This window comes from Stegodyphus dumicola, chromosome 8, assembly GCF_044657685.1.
Source record: "Stegodyphus dumicola isolate Sdum_Otavi_A_Nest chromosome 8, ASM4465768v1".
Taxonomy (NCBI): Eukaryota; Metazoa; Arthropoda; class Arachnida; order Araneae; family Eresidae; genus Stegodyphus; species Stegodyphus dumicola.
Window position 1 is genome coordinate 7,250,477 of NC_140775.1, and position 16,454 is coordinate 7,266,930.

Below are 16,454 nucleotides of genomic sequence, written 5' to 3' on the forward strand. Positions count from 1 at the left end.
CTACTTAGTTTACCCCGCGAACGGGCTGGCTGCATGGGCGTTTTCGTGGTTTTCCCCATGTGTAACGTGTATACGAGCCAGTTTCCCTTAGAAAGTCCTCCACGAAGGCATCCCTCCCCTTAGGCAGATAGCCCTCGAGGCTTTGCCATAATCACACACACACTACCTAGTTTACCGGTGTAAGACAGTGAAAAAAGGACTGAACAGATTTTAAAACTAAAGAACAGCAGTGCCCATTAAAAATATTGATGGTTATTGGCAGTCAGCCAAAAGGTTTCAGATACTGCAGATAATTTAATAACCTACATAACATAACACTCCAAAAATTTTGGAAAGAGTTAATGACTTAAAACAACAAAGTACCAGTTTTTATGAGAAACAACTAGTTCTTTGAGAAATTTTTGTTTAAAAATTGGAAGGTCTCTGCAAACAACAATGAAGAGATTTTAGAAAACTCTAATTCATACACTCTTTTCTTTGTCACAAAAATATTGACATCAAGTGATTCCTCTTAAAAAAAAGCAGAAAATATAGCTCTGAACAGAAGTACATTTTCAGTATTGATCTCCTTTTCTAGAAAACCATTGTGATTAGGAAAGGTATTATCATTTTCTTCTAAATAATGATCAAGGCTGCAGTATGCCATCCTCCCCCAGAAGTTTGCGTAGGTGATTCGTTAGTGCAAAATTCTGGCGATTTCGTTCGTTTTGTTTGATTGCAGCTAAACATTCAAGGGCTATCTGACTAAAGGGAGGGATGCCTTCTTGGAGGACTCTTTAAAGGGAACTGCCACGTATATACGTTACACATGGGGAAAATCAAGAAAACACCCATGCAGCCAGCCCGTTCTCCGAGATTTGAACCACGGGCCGAACTATCAGTGTTCAGTGATTTTACCGCTCGGCTGCTGATGGGCAAATATAGTAAAAAGCATTTTTTAATATATAACGGAACATTATTGAAATTCTGACTTTTCCAAGTTTTGTTTTTTGGATTTCTCAATGCCAAACATTAAATGCCCTGCTACAACCTCTATTACAAAGAGTAAGAAGGGAAACTAATAAAAGACTTAGTCAACGAATGCTTCAGCATGGAATTGCTAATATTCTGAGACTAGGGTTTCCCTTATATGTCTTAACTAAAGTTCTCTTCATAGGGTTCTGTTATGATTTTAGATATGTATCTAGGAAGTCTGTCTGATGACGTAGGAATACAGATTTGTAGTTTCTGAACGCCTGGACAACAGATCAGTAACGGCCTTCACAGTATCATCTATTTTTACACACCTTACTTTTTCATTCGTAAGAAAAGCTAGAGAGGGAAACAAGTTTAAGTCTCTCACTCTTAAAGAAACCTTGGAACTCTAAATATGTCCAACATTCATATTCCTTTAAAAGACGCAAATATTGGGAATGGATCACTCTAGATTCTAAATGTATAAAATGATAGATGTAATGGCGTACATATAACCAGATCAGTGCTGTGAAGTAGCCTTTTAAGTTTGTAGATATGGGTTTGCTATCTATCATTATGGAGGCATACGCAGTGACATACTTAGTAGCTCTGCTTATATATTTAAGTTCTTATCCTTACTTCCTCAAAGAGTCATTAAAATCATCGGTTAGAACGAATGATGCAGATAAGTGCTATCTTAAGCGTTTTCGGTTGATATTATCTATGAGTCCATTAGAAGGCAGGTAAAATCGATACCAGATATATAATATCAGTCTGTACAGGTTGAAGACAGTAGTGAGCCAAACACATAGATGTTCCAGAAGGAAAGCATTTTTCGTCGGACATCGAAATGCACAATGTACTGGCAGTCAGCCTGTCCACTTCTGCAAGAATTGATAGGTAGTGTATCTGTGGAGCCTGCCTTAGCAACCATACAGAATATAGTAAATTAAATAATTCGGGAATTTACAATGAATAAAATTCATTTATTTTTCAAATAATTCTTATACGTGAGTAGTACCGTCTTCGCGAGATGTCAGAAGACAGAGAGGGACGGTGAGGATGTCAAAAGGATTTGGAGTAGACATCTCATCTCGGAAACTGCACCACTATGAAAAGGAAAGCAAAGGCGATGAACATAGGTCAATGAGAAAAAGGGAGCAGGCAAAGAGGTAATTAGGATAAGTGTAAACCGGTACAAAATTCCTAGACTGATCCGTTCTACCTTTTGAAAAGCGACTTGCTGTGTCACACAATCACATGTGATGTTTATGCAGTTCAACTACCTGAGCAGTTTAAGATAGATAAATACAGATTTCAGAACCTTTTTGTAGGTCTTATAAGATAGTCCATGAGAATCGCATGCAAAACCACATTAAAACCTATATCTTGGATGATTGGCCAGAAATGACTTCTAGCTTCTAAAACTTAAATTATGGCTGATTCTAAATTGTTAAGGACTAATTTGTCTCTTTTAAAACAAGAGGCATAAAGAAATAATATCAGACGAAACATGTTACTAAGAATTTCACTAAAACAGAGGGCTGAAATTCGGATGAGGCGACAAAGGTGCTCAGTTCTTTCCACCTATACTTTGGAGGTTTTATGAGACTTTCACAGGCTGAATGATTAAGACTACTGAATACTAGTAGTATCACCCAAGTTAACCCATGCGAACGCTGGTTGCATGATAGGTTTTCACAGTATTTACATCTGAAACATGAATTTGATCCAGTTTTCTTTAGAAAGTCCTCATTTCCCCTCAGCAGATAAGACTAGTATGCTTTCCCGTATTCAAATAAGCTATCCTGTTCCTCAGGAGGTCTGTCATTTCTTTTACATTATATAGATGGATCAGTGAATGCTCATGAATATTTCTGAATACACACAAGTATTTTTCTGTAAGTACATGACCGGACAGACATGTTTATAAGATTACATTTCTGTGGTAGGTAAATAAATATTAATTGTTGCAAATTTCTATAAATATTTAAATTCATTTTATTCTTATATAGATATATTTCTTACATGCACTTGTAGATATTTCAATTCTGAGTTCAAAAATATTTAAACTGTAAAAATAGCTTAAATAATACGTTAAGTATGAACAAGTACGCTTCTAACGCGTCTTGCTGCTGACTTGCTTTTGAAGCCCTAAGACCAATTTTGTTACAGAACTCGTGCTGCACCATATACACTGGTTATCAAAATTAAAGGATAATGAGGAAAAAATATGCTAAGTTAATGCTGCAACCAATGCCCGATGCTATAATTATTTACGTTAATTAACAGTGGCGTAGCTAGGGTGGGGCAAGGGGGACATCCGTCCCCGGGCGCAGCATCCAGGGGGCGGCAAATTGATGATATACATTTCAGAATGAAATGTTTTCCATTCTTGGAATACAGAAAAGGGCGCAAAATCTTTAGGTGTCCCCGGGCGCTGAAAACCTTAGCTACGCCTCTATTAATTATATACAATTGAACACAAAATTGCATTTCCGCGCATACGTTAACGCCAGAAATATGCAAATTCGGTGACTGACAATGTGGTGCGCAATGGATGCATGTTGGAATTCTGGTCTGTTGTACTGTTTAAATGGAATATGGTTTCTGAGAGTGATCAGTATTCTATAGTTATGGCTCAAAGCATCATTTAAGTGAAGGTCAAAAGTGGCGAAAAATTGGTATATTCGAGAGAAGTCAAATACAAATGGAAGTCGCAAAAGATTTGAATCTGGAGCTGCTTTTTTAAGCAATGAATCGGTTGACAGACAGCCTTGGTCAACGGCGACCAAGAGCAACAAGTGCATCAGAAGAGTGTTTTATATCCTTGTTCACGCGAAGAAACTGCAAGGGATTTGATTTTAGAGCTTCATGCTGCGATAGGAACTCGAATTAGCCGTTCTGCTGCTGCACGAAGACTTAACGAGGTTGGACTGTATGCAAGAAAACCAATGGTTCGTGTCCCATTCACTCCATCTTCCAGAGGGGCCCGTTTAAACTGGTACCGTCGTCATGTTCAGTGGAGCCAAAACGACTGATCCCGAGTATTGTTTACTGAGAAATCCACACGTAGTATAAACAGTGATTCTAGACGTGTGTTGATCTGGAAAGAGAAAGGAACACACAACTTCCCTTCTCTTGTCCGTGAAATATACCGTTTCCGCGGCTTAATGCGTACGACCAATGGCCGCATCGGAATCTTTCAAGCATATCTTTCAAGGAGATTCTGTAACCGTTCGTAGATATGTTGACGAGCTACTGGAACCCCAAGTTAGACTGTTTAGGAGTGCTATTGGCCCAGAAGTTTTGCTAATGGATGAAAATTTGTGGCCTGGTCGAGTATATGTGGTGTAAGAATACTTGTAAACAGAAGATATCACTCAAATGTATTGACCACTTTACTCACCCGACTTGAGCATGTGTGGGATGCCTTAGCACGCCGAATTCGTCCACGGACCTTCCAAGAGCTGACAAATCCACTTTTAGATCATTGGCGTACAATTCTACAAGACTTCATCAACACTTTGGTAAAGTCTATGAAATCAAGATGTCAGATGTGCAAACTTGCCCTAGGTGACCATACACCATATTAATGAAAAAATTTTTCTGCAAGAGGGGCTTAATTTTCCCATCAATTTGCTTTTAATTTAAATATTTTGCAATCAATTTCCCATCAATTTGCTTTTAATTTAAATATTTTAATATATAATCAACTGCCAAATATTGTAATTTATGTTAACTAATGCTTTTGTACAAATTTCTATTAATAATTTTTAAGTATCAGCTACTTTTATTTCTGTCATTATCCTAAAATTTTGATGACAGTGTAAATACGGCTCTGAAAGACGAGACGAATTAGTTGTTAATCAGCTGTAAGACTTTGAGGTTTAAAATAATGTTAGCGTTTTATAGTTGATTCATGAGTGATTTGGGAATATGTAATATTTCTTATGCACTAAGGGGGATAGCTTAATGTCCACATTCTCTTTCAGCTATTTAATTTCTTGCTGCTCATCTGAAGTTACTGTTTAAAGAGACAACCATATGTATTCATATGTATATGACAAATGAGATTCTCGTACATATTATGGCATATGAGACAGATGAGTATTGCCATATGTATATGACAAAAATCAGTTTCTTACAGTTGTTTATAGACCAGAAGACTGGCCTGACAAGTAGTTAAAGCCACAAACACTTGTAATTTTTCCTGAGGTTTATTCTGGTAGCTGGAAGAAACTGCTTGCATGCATTTCTGTAGATTTTATCTTGTGTAATGATGTATCAGCTAGTTTTTCTTAGAAAAATCTTCACAAAGCCATTCTGCTTGATAAACAAATAACAATATATTTTGTCATACTAAAAAAAAAAAAAAAAAAAAAAAAAAAGCCTAATCAGTTCTTTCCTTTCGGACCCAGAAGTAAAAGCTGGGATCATAGTGTTTCCTACATACAACATGAATATGAGACAGTTTCTTTTAGAAATTCCTCCACGAAGGCATCCCTTCATTTAAGCAGATAGCTGTAATGTAATTTTCTATATTCGAACAAATAAAACAAACAATTTAATGACTTCTGTTTCTACAGCATCTAGTCCCTCTCAATAGTTAGAATTTGCTGAATATTTTTTTCATGATGCATTCAACAGTGTCTCTAGTTTCCTTACAAAGGTCATTTCAAAAATAGACATTGCGCATAGTACCTTTCAGCAATTCGCAGAAAACCATTTAGTTTTTTTTTTTTTTCATATTAATGATGAATTCTGAGATTTTTAGCACATTTTTGCATTAGTCTGAATGAAGCAGGTGGATAGATAATTTATTGTGACAAATTATATAAAAGATATGCCTTTATGAGAAATTTTTTAAAGACAGTTAGCCTAAATTTCTCTAGGAATAAATGCAGCTTTTTTGAAGTTAAGTAATTTGTATTTTTATGGGAAAGCCTTGAAAACCATGTGTTTCCAATCTATTTATCTACTGGTTATTGAATCTGGAACAAACTAATAGCATTCCATGGCTTCAGACAACATTCTACCCATGATGAGCCTTTTTTTCTAATACAGTAAAACATGGGTAATTTTTTATTAATGGGTAATGATAAATGATGACCTTTCAGAAAATTTATGAAAATTAATACACGTATGTGTACAGTTGGTTGAATACAAAATGAAGAGCAAAATATTAATGTAATTTACTGTATACCATACACAAAATGTTATAGCTATTTCACAATAAAAAGGAATGGAAAAATTTATTTGAATAAACATTTTAATTTTAAAAATGCATAAGCCAGGCTATTTTCCATATAAACATTCATAGTATTGAGCAACTAATTGAAGTGGGAGACAAGAGTTCATATCTACTTTGTAACATACTTCTGTCACCAGTCTATTGATTGAACAATACGCAAGTGACAATCAAAATCATCCATTATCAGTCAATGATGTGTGCTAATTTAAGTTCTTATTTATATGAAGTGACACCTGCTTGATTTTTACTCGTTAGAAATACTCTTTCATGTGAAATTAAATATCAAATTACGGAAGTTTATGAAGCTGACCTGTTAAAAATTCAAAATTGAGTCAGTGACATGGAAAGTTCTTGGGTGAAAGAGATGACATGCATTTCTAAGGGAAACTCGCCGTATACACATTACACATGGGGAAAACCACAAAAACACCCATGCAGCCAGCCTGTTTGCCTTTAATATAAGGTTAGGTACTTTTAATATAAAAAGATTTTACTAAACTAACAGTCTCTATCTTTTTCTTTTAAATATTTTATTCCTAAATGGATACTGCTTTTTGGATTTTTTCATGTATTCATGAATAAATATTTTTATGCTTCAGTTTTGCATGCTTGGATACTGAGCTGCCATTTTTCGAAGTTAATTAACTAAACTATAATTTTTTATCTTTAGGTATCTGACACATAAAATTCTAGTAAATTTAAAAAAAAAAAAACTCAACTTTTATAATTACAAGAAACGCATAGTGAACTTTACGAGAATCTGTGGTTATATCTAATCTAATATTATTATAGATTTGTTTAATGGCTAAAGTCATGAACAGGTTTAAGAAATAATTATGTCTATACTTCTCATAGTATATATGAAAAAAATAAAAATCTATTAATCAGACCTTAATATAGAAAATGCATAATTTTTGTAAACATACCAAAGGTTCTTCACTAGTTGTTAAACAAATAAAATCTGTTCAGAATTTTAATTCAAAATTCAGAAAGAAAATTAAATTTTGTGTGGTTTCTGCATATATGTGATTCATGCATATTAATGATTCTAACTAAAACTTAAGAAAAGCCTCCATTAAGAATAATAATGATGAACTTTATCTCTTACAAGAATCTCAAAGATAAATTTTACTATTTTATTACAAAAGTGTTACTTTATAACAGCTGCACATTTAAATAACCCCTATGTTCTCAACAATTTTAGTACAGAAATTATCTTTAAAGTAAGAACCCCGAAATTAATCTCTAAGAATTGGTAATTCAATCCAGGTTAGACTATTGGTGCACAATTTGTCTTCATAATTTTTCCTATGTGCACAATGAATATGAATGTTACATAATCTTTCAGGAAGGAAAAGATTCCTCTTAAGCAGATAGCCTTTGTGTGCTTTGCCATAAACTGACTAAAAAATACAGCTTCATAAAATAAGTAATTAGGGAAATATGAATAAAATAGCCATCAGTAAATTTTTTAATGAAGTTTTTCTTAAAAAATAATTATATTTTCAATTTTAGGACAAGTACATTTCTGAAAATATTGAATGAACTGAATATTGTAATGAAGGTTCATTGTGTTCTCGATGAAATTAAATAATGCAGAATTTTTAATGTAATACTACTATATTGAATGCTTTAAACTCTTTAATTAAGTTAGCATAAAAATATTCAAATTAATTGCATTTTTATTTGAAATTCCAACAAGCAAACTTAAAACTGTAGTTACTTAAACTGTTTTTAAGTATTTTAAAATTTTAAATGCATTTATTTGCAACAAATATTTTAATTGTAGTAATTAGCTTTATAAAATTGAATTTTGATTCTTGTTTTTAATGGAAAGTCAAAATCCTTAAATAAGTATAGAAACAGACAGCTATGTATAAATATTTACAGCACTAGAGAAAAGTACTCAAAGAAACTCTGTTTCACATTAAATTTACTGGGAGTTAATAAACAATAACTAAACTTTGACAAAACAAATAAATTTCCATTAATTGATGTAATAAATAAACAGAATATCAGAATGAAATGAGTAACAATGCAAAATTTACGAAAATATGCATATCAATACATGCAAATTATAAAAATAATGGGTAAAAGTCTACAATTGGGTGAACTTTGTTTTTTGGGGATTCTTTTTTGACGCCAAGATCGGTGCCAGGAAGGCACAATTTCAAGATGGCCGCTACACAAAACCAAAATAAGAAGTCAAAAAATTGCACAAACTCTGTGTCCATGTACACATCAATCTGTTTTCACTTAAAAAAAACATCTTAGAATTGCACAAACTAGGCATTGCACACTGCCTTAAATTTGTCCATGTACACATCAATCTATTTTCATTTAAATAAATTCAGGAAGCTAAAACACAGTTAAAACTATCATGGTAACCAGAAGTGAGGTTTCATCGGCAAAATTTTTTAAAAAATTGTCGCTAATCCATAGCTAGGGTTTTCAGCGCCCAGGGACAACTGAAGATTTCGCGCCCCCTACTGCTTGCCAAGGATGGAAAACATTTAATTCTAACATGTCGTAACATCAGTTTGGAGCCCCTTGGATTCTGCGCCCGGGGATAGATGCCCCCTCTAGCTACGCCCCTGCGCTAATCGAAGGGGCACCCAATTCTACACTAGAGCCAAATAATGAACAGTCAACGAGAAATATATACACTGCATGAATTAAAAAAGAGGGACAAGAAGAAGATGCATGAAATATGCTTTAGTTTCTTTCTTTATTTACCTTTAGTATTACAGCTTTTCAGTTATACAATGAATATTTAAACAATGTCTGGAAAGAATTAAAAAAGTCTAATTATCTGAGCCAAAACTGTTAGTATTGTGACAAGTAATATAAAATTATATAATCAAATTAATAAATCTGAATCAAGATAAGACAAATTATAATAAAAGAATATATAGAATTACAGGAAAATTAGTTTATTTGAAATATGAAAACAGCCTACAGTATAGCATCAGATTAAAACATTAGAAGGGTACCTTGGATTGTAAGAAGTTATTAATATAAATTAGAATATAGAGGAAAGGATGAAATGACAAGACTGGAATTTTAGAAAATTTGTTATTCAGTGACAGATTACATTCTTTTGATAAGATGGACAGAAAGCTATTTTGAAGTAAGATCTTATTTGTTCAAAATGTTTTCTAAATCTGGAACACTGCACCACTAGGTAAGGTTTGAGACTGTATATCCCAGAATGAAAATATTAATTAAAATGTAACTGAAATAACAATACAGTAATTTTATTATAATTCAATAAATGCACAAAATTGTGAGATAATTACTTCAAAGTACATCAAATTTAGAACTACAGTATACAAAAGTTTGGAATACAAAAGATCCCAAGTGTGAAAAATGTGAATGAAAAGAGTACCAGCTACACAAAATTCTTTGCTGAACCTAGATGTATACAGACATTTTATGATGAAAAAATGATCTTTAAAACATTCTGATAGAAAAATATGAAACTCTTTGATGAGATCTAATGAAAATATCAACAGAATCAACTTGAAGATGTTTATAAGTTTTTGCAAAACAGTACGTTTTTTATGAAAAAATAAATAATATTTCTTAATTTCTTGTAGAGTTTTTATCCATAAAAATAAAAGTCAAATATTATTGTCCTAGCAGTTCGTACATGTGGTAGCAAAACAGTACGTTTTTTATGAAAAAATAAATAATATTTCTTAATTTCTTGTAGAGAGTTTTTATCCATAAAAATAAAAGTCAAATATTATTGTCCTAGCAGTTCGTACATGTGGTATATAAATATTGTTAAGAATTAGTTCGATTTTCTATTCCTTTTCATTCATTACAAATAACTGTTTTGCTAATAACCGAAATATGAAATATACTGTGACCCAAAATGTTGTTCTATGCCGTTTAATTACTTTTTCTTACTGTTATTTATTTCACTTAGAGTGCAAGTAGATGCGTAGCAATACAATAACAACAGTATTCAAATTATAATAATTTAATTCAATATAAGACACAGAGTAATATCATATGTAAATTTTCTGTCAAACATTGTGAATTATATCTAATAGGGAATGTTTACAAACTAAGAACAATATCTGTGAATTTAAAAATGTTCTGCCTAAAAAACACTCAAGAGTTTAATAGTTAACTCAAGAGTTTAATAGTTTTCCTATATCCTTAAAGTTCAAGTGCATACCACATAACAGCGATAGCAAATTGTTACCGATAACTGCTGTGCTTGTTTACGATATTTTTACCTATTCTAATTGCCAAGCAGTGATAAATCAAAGAGTAGGGCAACCACCGTTAGAACTATATTAACCCTGCTCGTATGCCATTGGTCAGCAAAGATAATGTAACGATGACGTAGGTACACTTCCGGTGATGACGTACAACACACTTCCGGGTTCCGATTTGCGGAATTGTAGCTCGTTCATATTTTTTGGTCTATGTGTGGCAATATCAAACGAATGAGCGATATTTTGTTTTAATGTGTGAGCCGCGAAACTTATTTTTCAAGTTTTTAATGAACCTCTGCACTGTCAAATAAAATAAATTTGAGAGGTTTATGAAAATGCTTAATTTCATTATGCCGTTCAAAATTTATTGCATATTTATTGTTTTCGAATTTTATTTTCATTTGAATAAAGACAAATTTATGTAAAGTAATAACTATTAAGCCTTGACGAGATTTATATTTCTTTAACAGTACATGTTAAAAAACTTGAGGTGCGCATTATTTTTTGTTTTTAGATCTGCCTGCGCGATCAAAAAATTAAATTATGAAAATGCTTCTGTCAATATTATTCGACATCGTACCAGTTCTTCTAAAATGTTTCGCGTTTTAAACGTAGCTGAAAAAAATGACGCTGCAAACAGTATAGCTGAAATTATGTCTAATGGCAGACTTCGAAGACGTGAGGGTCGTTCTGTTTATAATAAAATATATGAATTTGAATATAATCTTTTTAACCAACGATGCCAAATGGTAATAATTTGCTAATGTTTGCCTGTCTTATATAAACTTAGGCGTGATCCATCATTTATATATTTCGAATGTGTCAAATGTTTAAAAAAATCATCAGATCATTATTTTGATTATTTTCTCTATTGCATAACCAAAATTTTTGTCACTATTTTTACTTCATTCATATTTCGGTTGATCTTTGGATTATGGTAATTTGGCGATTTTTTGGCGAAAATTTGGCGACCAACTCTGCTACAGCAACCCCCTATTTTTTTTTTCGCCGCCATAAAGACATGTTTCTTTTCTTTTTACTCAACACTTTTTCCAACAATCTGCTAGCCGAATTACACTTATGTTAGAAATTTCATGGAACAAAACTGCTTAATCATGACAAACATTAACTGCAAAATTGGGAAAAAGTGCAGAATCGCAAACTCCTTGCCGCGTTTTTCAAAATCGCACATGCACAGTAACCATGTACGTGTCAACTTATTTTTACTTAAAAAAACATCCCAGCATTGTGCACACTCTTCACTATATCCATGTACACTGCTTTTTTCTCATAAATTAGAAAAATTTCACGAAAATGCATGAAAATTTTGTGAATCTTTAAATTCAGTAAAAAGGACATATATGAAATTACCTGATCGCGAAAACGTATATACCCTTTCCAAATATGAACATTTCCACGTATAAAATAAATAAAATATCCAAAAACTTTTACCTCTACATTATCTATTATAAACCTCACCTACCAATTTCTAACAAAACATTAAAAATGATTACAAATACTTAGTGTCAAATATTTAAATTCTTTCCATACACATTTACTTCTACTCAAACGTATTCCAAAATACTACAAACATATAACTCTCAAAATCACGATCATTAAATTAAAATATAGTTAAATTAAAAAACACTACTTAAAATATAAATAAGCACATACATTAAATTAATAAAAATTAGCTTACAATCCTAATTACTTTAAACTAAATCATTGCTAATAACAATTTTCCAATAATACCATATTAATTTACTATATATAATATCCAATAATACCATATTTTTACAAATATACCCCTTTTTCCGATTAAAGAACAGTGATTCGTCCATTAATGTCACATGACATATCTCATGATCTCTCATTTCCCTCACACAAAATAATGTGTAATCGGAACTGAGTACTTCTCACATTATTCCCAAAGTCCTAGGTAGTAACCTTTATCGCCTCCAAAATGTCGTCAAACTACCTGTTACCATATTCCAAAGATCAGCCCATATTGCTTATTGTTTTTTCATTATCGGTATTGCATTTAACCATAGAAAATGAAAAATTGATAGAAATGATATGAAAATAATGAAGTTGTATTTCTTTTGATAAATTTGATAGTTTATGTAACTTAATAAAATAACTAAGCAGACTGAAATATTGTTGCTGCACCATTCGGACATTAAATTAAAGGCATTTCATGAACATAATATTGTTCAGAAAAGTACAAAATGTTTTGAAACATCCAAATGTAAACAGCTGTTCTTTTGATAAAAATATTTAATTTTATTTAAATAAATGTTAATTATATATTTGTATTGACATTTTATATGGTGATTATTATAATAAGGGGGTCAGGGGCTAGTGAGATTTCCATCCTGAGCCTCAATAACTAGGTCTGCTACTGCAGATAGGATTTTGCATGTTTGGCATATTTCTTGCTTTGACAAACCTAATGATTTTAGAAAATTACATTTTATGTTTGTACAGCTCTTCCATCCTTAGAACGGTCAATTTACTAAGCATAAAAACCTATATCAAACATTCTGTGCATGTGTATTTTTATATGTTATGTAAGCTAATAGGAAATATTTAATAATGGAAATTTCCCTCATTCAGAGTCAGTTTAAGAATCCACAAAAGACAATAGGAAAGTTATAAATAATGTACATAAAGAAAAATGCGTAATATATTCTAAAAAATTGAGAAGAAAATTGCAGATATGTGAATGATGAAATAAATATCGATAAACAAAACAACAGTAAACTCATATTTATGCTTATTTTAAAATCGAATGATAGAGTTAAAAAAAATTAGAATTTTATTATTGGGTAAAAAAGCTAATGGGATAAATGAAGCTAACATAATTATATATATGTTGTCCTCTATTAAAGACATATGTGTTATTTCGTTCCATTGACTAATCTTAATTTTCATGTTGTTCTTACATAAGAATTTTAAATTAAGAGTGTATCTGTGTCCCTTTTTTTTTTCCAGGGCAGGGAGGTAGCTTTTATAAAATTATAAGTATGCAATATTTACTATTGAATAGGAAATGAGAACTGTATGAAAAACTACCAGAAAAGGGAAATTAAATTTTTTGACAGGATGAAATATAAAGTATTTATCAACAATTAAAGTCCTTGTTAATAAAATTTAGCTGAATTTTAAATATATATATCAAATTTAATGAATAAAAATTGAAGCTAACACAATTAAAATAATAAATTAAAAAATTTATTTACATGCATACAATTTTATATTAAATACACAGATAATTTTCCTACCATTACAAAAAATAAACAGATGATTATTTCTTTCTCATACACTCACAGACAAGAATAAAGAATTATTTTATTAGAGTTTTGAAATAGCAGCAGTTCCCCACCCCTTCTTTTTAAATTCAACAACTTTTAAAATTACAGTGATTTTTATTAAAACATAATAAATATAGTTTGATTAAATACAGTCAAAAGTCATTAATCCGGACTCATCGGGACTTCGGCGATTCCGGATTAGGGGTTTTTCCGGATTATAGATCATCAGTTTAAATCTGGTAAGATGGCATGCAGAAATTATAAAATTAAAAATATGAAACCATAATTTATGAAATAAAGACCAATTATGATCTAAAGGGTCTCAAAATTTACAAAAAAAAAAAAAAAAAAAAACGCTTAATATTTATTTGTTTACTTTATTAAACATTTCTTTCAATGTAAGTTGTTTAAGTTGCTTCGTTTTTTATGTGATAATACATTCTCTTTAATTCTATAAACAGACATAATTTCTTGTTCAGTTACAAAGTTCCGCTGTTTAAGTCCTATAATTGCTGTGTCGAGAATACCGACTAATTTGTCAATCGAAATTTTTTCGTTTTCAATAACCTCTGTAACTTTCTTCGCTATCGGAAGCGAATTATAATGAGGAGGTATTTGATTTAAATCATATCAAAGACGGAGTACATGGAGATGAAATACTACATTGAGTAAGCAATTATAAGCCAAATAAAATAAAAACATCTGCCCTTAAGATAAGGATAGTGCTGACAGATCAACTTCCAATTCATTGCACGCCACCGCGGCGTTAAAGATAAACAAAGTTTAGATAAACAAATGTTAAAGTTTAGATAAACAAACGTTTAAGTTTAGATAAACAAAGGATATGCCTTTATCCATTTTTTGCAGCAATTCCACTTTTTATTTAATGGACTCCGAATGATACTTTCGCTTTGTATACCCTTTACATATTAGTAAATATATATCGGGAATTCTATTTGACATAATCAAAAGTTCAAGCTTTCTTTTATAAAATTGCTCTAACAGTCTGCAAAAAAAAAATAAGCCAAATCCAATTCAAAGATTAAGGAACAACGCAATCTGCAACATTAACTGAATTAGATAATTTTAGCTTAGCTTATACCGTCCATTATACATTAAATGTTCATTCGTAAACGTATTTTACACACGCATATTTGCAGCCGTAAAGGTCTTACACGTATGCGTAAGTTTGTAGCTTCGAGGTCCGGATTATGGGTGTCCGAATTAACGACTTTTGACTATATATAGAGGTGCTCTCAGCTAAGTTATGCAACAAAATTATTCATCCTGCTGTCGGCGTCATTCTAGTGTCATTAAGCTGTAATCACCCAAGGTCAACAACTCCAGGGCAAATGGCCGAACCACGCAAACCAAACAACATTCTAAAAAGAAACATCAGTCAAAATAAAAGAATAAGTCAAATAGAAGTCAAAATAGAAGTCATCAGTCAAAATAGAAGAAGTGAACTGATACATTTATATGTCTATATATAAAAAAGAATTTTTGAGAAAGATCCTTTATTTCATAGTAGACTACATTTAGTAAGGAATTATCAGCGGAATGAAATAAAAACATCTGCCCTGAAGATCAACTTCCAGTTCATTGCGCGCTGTGACGTCCCCTCCCCTCCCGCAGCGTGAAATTGATAAACAGATTTCGGAATGGTTAGAGAAACAAAGTATGTGCCTTTATCCATTTTTTGCAGCAATTCCACTCAAAACATGCTTTCGCTTTGTAGATCCTTTGGCAGCTCCAGAATCGGAAATTCTTTTTACATAATCGAAAGTTCAAGCTTACTTTTATAAAATTGCTCTAACAGTCCTCAAAAATTAATAAGCCGGATCCAATTCGAAGATTAAGGAACAACGCAATCTGCAACATTAACTGAAATAGATAATTAGATAATTTTAGCTTATGCTTATCCCGTGCGTTATACATTAAACACGTATTCGTAAACGTATTTTGTGCACGCGCACACGCAAATTTGCAGCGGTAAAGGTATTCGCAGCGTCAACACGACGCATGCGCAGAAAGTTTGTAGCTTTGAGGTCCGGATTATGGGTGTCCGAATTAACGACTTTTGACTGTATTCCTTTCACAAATTAGTTCAACTAATATTACATAGCTCATATTAAATGTCTCTACTATGAAATAAAGGATCTTTCTCAAAAATTCTATTTTATATATAGACATATAATTATAAATGTATCAGTTCACTTCTTCTATAATTATATTTTTTAAAAATATTCTTAAACTATTGAAAAGAAAGAAATTTCCTTCATTTTAAAGTGGTTATGAGATGGATTTAAATGTAATGATGACAAAAAAGACATTTTTTAATAATAAAAAGAGAAAAAAAATCCAAAATAGCTTAAACATAGACACCTTGGAAAAAAATTATAAATATTAATAAAAATAAAATTTTCACAGCACATCATTTTAGCACAAATCTATCATTAACCTTTGCATACAGCCACTTTACCGAGATCTTCATTTCAATATAAAATACATAAATTTCATCTTTCATTTCCTATTTATCTGTTTTGGTATTTTCTAATTTAAGAAATTTTGTCTCAAATCACATTTCATCATGAATCATGATGCATTAATTCTAGATTCAATGGCAATTACTTTTACAGAGCATATATAAATTGAAATATATGCTATTAATTTCGTATGAAGGCTTTCCATATGAAAATG

General features: G+C 31.6%; 1 protein-coding gene across 1 annotated transcript in view; it reads left to right on the forward strand.

The window, feature by feature from the left end:
* The first annotated feature begins 10,682 nt into the window (after positions 1 to 10,682).
* Positions 10,683 to 16,454, forward strand: part of Top3alpha (topoisomerase 3-alpha) — a 171,055-nt gene continuing 165,283 nt past the window's right edge. Inside the window, exon 1 of the mRNA XM_085821549.1 lies at positions 10,683 to 10,930. Coding sequence (XP_085677675.1) covers positions 10,914 to 10,930 — 17 coding nt within the window. The 5' untranslated portion in view covers positions 10,683 to 10,913. The remainder of the gene's footprint in view (positions 10,931 to 16,454) is intronic.